The 5,295-nt window shown below is 27.9% G+C and overlaps 1 protein-coding gene across 1 annotated transcript; it reads right to left on the bottom strand.

Annotated features, from left to right (window-relative positions):
- Nucleotides 1-755: 755 nt before the first annotated feature.
- On the bottom strand, nucleotides 756-3,812 carry LOC112715101 (probable pectate lyase 5). The gene is made up of 4 exons (XM_025766857.3): nucleotides 3,581-3,812; nucleotides 2,578-3,321; nucleotides 2,064-2,202; nucleotides 756-1,494 (listed from the first exon to the last, which is right to left on the bottom strand). The coding sequence occupies exons 1-4, from the start codon at nucleotides 3,685-3,687 to the stop codon at nucleotides 1,273-1,275; spliced, it is 1,212 nt and encodes a 403-aa protein (XP_025622642.1). The 5' UTR covers nucleotides 3,688-3,812; the 3' UTR covers nucleotides 756-1,272.
- Between the last annotated feature and the right edge of the window lie 1,483 nt (nucleotides 3,813-5,295).

The following is a 5,295-nucleotide window of genomic DNA, read 5'->3' as shown; positions in this document are numbered from 1 at the left end:
TATCTTATTTTTGTTTCAAATATTTTATTTCAATCTTGTAGTTAAAATAAATAAAAAATTCTTCTAAATATACTTTTTTTTTAATTATCATCTTTTTTTAAGTAAAGAGAGTAATCGTAATTGTGGTGATCTTGGTAAAAATTGAGGTGATTTAAAAGTTAAATTGACAGAAGAATGAGAAGAATAAAAAAATAATAATAAATAATATTTTTGAAAACCAAAAAAAAAATTTTTGATAAAAAATTAATAAAGTACTTTATCATTTGGTGTATGTGTTTTAAAGGAGTTCAATCCTAAAAGTAAGTTATCCGAAGTGCTCCATATTACAATGATTTTTCTCCTTATCTACTCTCTTCTTGACGAAAAGTAAAAGGTAAAATAGTCCAAAAAAAAAAAATCTATTCATTATTAAGTGCATTCTAGAGTATGGATTTAATTAAATTCAACTTTATAATTTGTAAATAAACAAACTTAAAATTCATCAGCTCATTAAAAAAATTTGAGTTCTAATTGCATCTCATCATTGTTAGATTCAATGGTCCCAAATATATTTTATAATAGTGGATTTAAGTTAGATTAGATACATAGAAGAATGTAATACAATTCATGAGAAAAAAAAAGGGGGATAAAAGCAAAATTGTAAGCTACATGGTTTCAATTACCAAGGCGATAATTGAGGTTCACTTCCATTGCATGTGATTGGATATAGAAGCACATGTACAAAAAGAGAATAGGACTTTATATTAAGAGCATAATAATTTAAATGAACCTTTTTTCCTTTTTTCTTTTTCTTCTTTCTGGTTCTTCAATTCATTGAACTTCTAATTATATCAACTCTTTAACTTGTGTCTCTCAACTTCATCAAACTAATTGGATCATTTGATTTGTCCAAGACACAAGCCAAGGTTGTATTACAAATACAAAATATCAAATTCTTGATATACATTCAAAAAAAGTTGAATGACTTTTTTTTCTTTTTCAAAAGTAGCTACATACATTTAGCATATAATAATATTTTTTATTTTTATTAATATAATATATTCTATCCATTTTAAATTGGCTATCTCTTTTATTTTTTAATAAATTCAAAAAATAAAAGAGATAATTAATTTAAAAAAGATTGAATATATATATGAAGGTTCGTAAAGATATCTTCACATAAAAATGATATTATTAACGATTAGATAGTTTAATATATTTAACTAAACTATCTGACAGTTTGCAATATCATATGAAGATGTCTTTACAAAAATAGTCACCGTATATAAAAATTCAACAGCGTGATCCCTTTCTACATTTAAGAGATCCAGCTGAAGCAGTGATAGAAGCAACAAGAGAAGAAGATTTGGCTGCTAAACTTGAAGCTCTTGCATAGCTTGAAGATGCACCTGCTCCTGATGGGGTAAAGAATGCACCATTTAACATTAAATCTCCATTAGACCTCCAATTCCAATTCTTCCATTTACTTTGTGGTGTATCCTCACGCTTTGTCACCTGAATATATATTTCTTAAATTAGCATCAAGCTGTAACATTAACATTAACATAAATAATAATCTATCTAACACCAATTATATTTTCAATCCATGAAGTGGATATACAGGACATAATTTAGATGCTAGCTACTTTTGGATTTTTGGCATCCACCAACTCGCAAATGAATAATTAAATTTACAATCATGTTATGTATACATAATTATGAATATAAAATATATATTAATAATTAATTAAATATAAATACATATATTTATATATAAATATATAATAATTAATTTGGTCATTGATTTTTTTTGTCTACATAGCATTTAATGAATTTAAATCCAAAGACTTTAAAGAATATTATTCTTAAGATTTAATGAAACTAATTAAATCCAAACACTTTAAGGCATGTAGATACGGACTATAAAAGAATAGCATTTATTATGATTTAAATTTATACAATTAAATAAAATTACCCTAGTGCACAATGCACCAACTTCAATTTAGTTCATCTTAGTATTATCCTAAGAAATTATAATTTATAAAAAAAAAGTATAATAAAATTATACTCTGTATAACTTTTACCTCTTTGAAGGTATTGTCATTAGGAGCAAGAAATCTGTTGCCTTGGCTGTTGATAGTTGGTGCAGCACTTCCTCCAATGGCATACATTTGCCAATGAGTATAGTCATTGTTCACAACATGGAAATACCCATACCTACATCTACAAATACAAAAATATTTAATAATAAAAAAATTACTCAAAAATAATCATAATTAATAAATATTAAATAGGATAAATTTTGATTCTTTATTTAGCATTTACTAATTATTATAAAAAAAATTAACTGTTTTTTTAATATTTTTGTTATTAAATATTTTCGAATAAATAAATGAGAACAATAGTAATGATGCATCTATCTTGTGGTCTAAATAATGGTGGAAACTCAGGTGGAATCTACTTCACCTAAAGTTGATAATTGAGAGCCGTTAGATGATTTGACTGATTTAATTAAATTTTCATCTAACAACTCTCAACTATCAACTTCAGGTGAAGTCGACTGCAGCTGAATTTTCACCCCAAATAATTGACACATACCTTGGCATCCTCTGAACTAGGCCTTCTCCAAAATGGTTAAAGGCAATGGTAACTTGCATATTCTTATCTTGAGTGAAAGTATCACTATGTCCCAAAAGCATAACCTTGTTATGGTGAGTCATATAGTTATTGGAGATGGTAATGGCAGTAGATCCATGAATGGCGTCGATTAATCCGTCGCGACAGTTCGACAGCGAGCAATGGTCCACCCAAACATGGCTGCCACCAAAGATGGAGACGCCATCGCCGTCCGAAAGAGTCCTCCAGCCGTAATGTGAAGGAGAGTCTCTAACATAAGCATTCCCACCTTGCTTACAATCATGAATGTTAATTCCATGGATTATAATGTTTGAAACATATTGAATTGTGATGCAGGGTCCACCAGCAATGTGGACACTAACTCCTCTTCCATCAATGGTCTTGAAAGAATTCATCATTAGCTCTTGTTTAAGCTTAATTACCATGTCACGCTTGAACACAATCCACAATGGCTCTTCTTGAATCACACCATATCTTAGTGTCCCTGGCTTTGGGCTAACAGGGTGGTCGCCGGGGTCCGTCACCACGTATATTTTGCCGTCTCTTCCTCCGATGGCGTGCTTGCCGAATCCGATGGCACAGTCCGCCAGCCGCTTCCGGTTCTTCTCCCAATTCGGATCACACCTCCAACAATCGTCGATCGGGTTGCCACTCCCACAAGAAAGAAATCCCATGTTCCTCCTTGCCGATGCATTGTTAATGCTCCTTCATTCAAAGCAAAACAAGTTCAATCAGCTGTCATCGACTAATTTGTTACGGATCTGAACTCCATTTAAAATACTCAATGAATTGTTACATATATAAGGCGGGATTTGAACCCCAACATTTATTTAAGTAGACGAGTTGAGCTAACTACTCGACAAACCCAAACTGATTTCAAGTTCTATTATTTAAAAAGCAATAGAAGGGATAAAGTAAGTGCATTTGCTAATTGAAAGAAAATGTGTTGGTTCTTATATATTACCTGTGCACTTCTTCTACTACTAATTCAGGGTCTTGAATTGGGGATGAAGAAATAATGGAAGGTGCAAGGAATAGTAGAAGTAACATAAATGGTAATGGAAGTGCCATATTGCTAGCTAGTTATGCTGGAATATAATATAGTGTATATGAAAAAAAAAAAAAATTTGGTGATGAGTAGTGTATATGAATTATGATAGTGAAGGAATGTGATCAAATAGTTTTCTTGATGAAGTAATGTGAGGGAAAAAACTTGGAGTATATATAGGGAATAAGCTATATGATGAAAACCGTCACTAATAATAAAATAATTAATTTGTAGAGAAACAGCATTGAGTATCCCATGATTTAAGGTAATTACACATTATATGGAACTATAAGAATTTGGTAATCATTTAAGTAAACTCCCTTAATTATTGTCTGTATTTGGAAACTAAACTTTGTTCATTTATATCAAGTGGTATTCTAGATCCATTATTTAAATACTAACCAGAATTGTTAAACAATGAGGTTATATGACTAAGTTATTTTAGTATTTAAGTTCAATTAAATTAGTCTAATAATTTGTCAACACAATCAAAATTAATTGAAAAAGAAAGATGAAAATACATAAGAAAAAAGATTAGTTATATTCGGTTAGAAAATAATTTGTCCATATAATATTTTTTATTGTTAAAAGTGCTGCTGCTTATTATCCATTATTGAGAAATCAGAATCAACTTATCTAAAAGGGTGTTTGGAGGATTAAATGTTGTAACAAAGTTCTAATCAGAAATTAACTGTGCGCCGACACTTGCTAAGATGAGAAATCTTTGTCGGTAATTTGATTTGTGTAAAGTGGTGCCACAGGGCCACTAGTGTTGCTACTATTTGGTATTTCTTGTACACTTTTAGAGAATTAAAATTATTTATGTAAATAACAAATATGAGTCAATTAATTTGATGTACATTTATTATTTATAGTAGTTATTTGACTTTTTTAATTAATGAAAACTAAAATTACTTACATGTATATTTATAGAAACTAAACGTACCAAATCAAATATTTTTAAAGACACTATTGACTTTTATAATTTCATTATCATACAAATAAGAATCTAACTTTAGCGTGATTTATATTAATTTTATAATAATAAAAGTAGGTTTAATTACTTTGTTAGTTCTTATAATTTTGCGAAATTTTTAATTAGGTTCTTATATTTTTTTCCTTTTAATTAGATTTCTGTACTAATTTTTTTTCAATTAGGTCCTTCTTAATAGTAATTGGTTTAATCATATAGAAATTCAATTAAGAAAAAAAATTAGTGTAGAGACCCAAATAAAAGGAAAAAGAGTATAGAAACCCAATTAAAAATAAAATTTAGTATAAGGACTCAATTAAAAAAAAATATATATAAAAACCTAATTAAAAATTTCTAAAACTATAGAATCAATAGAATAATTAAACCATAAAAGTATGAGTTAATAATATGAAAACAGAGTTTTAACGACTATGTATCATAACGATACGTATTGGAAATATTATTACTAATCTTTTTAATTTTTATCTTAATAAATATATTGAAAGAACTCAAAATTTTTATATTTTTTATATACTCTCTTTTAATTAATAAACTACAAAGACTCATGTTAACTAAATATAAAAGAACAAAAAATATTATTTGTACATAAAATATTTTAATATATATTTTATACGAATAATTAATTTAAAAATTATTT

The sequence above is a fragment of the Arachis hypogaea genome, chromosome 10, assembly GCF_003086295.3.
Source record: "Arachis hypogaea cultivar Tifrunner chromosome 10, arahy.Tifrunner.gnm2.J5K5, whole genome shotgun sequence".
In the NCBI taxonomy this organism is placed as follows: Eukaryota; Viridiplantae; Streptophyta; class Magnoliopsida; order Fabales; family Fabaceae; genus Arachis; species Arachis hypogaea.
The sequence above is the reverse complement of the archived record's forward strand: the minus strand, read 5'-3'. Positions and strand labels throughout refer to the sequence as shown.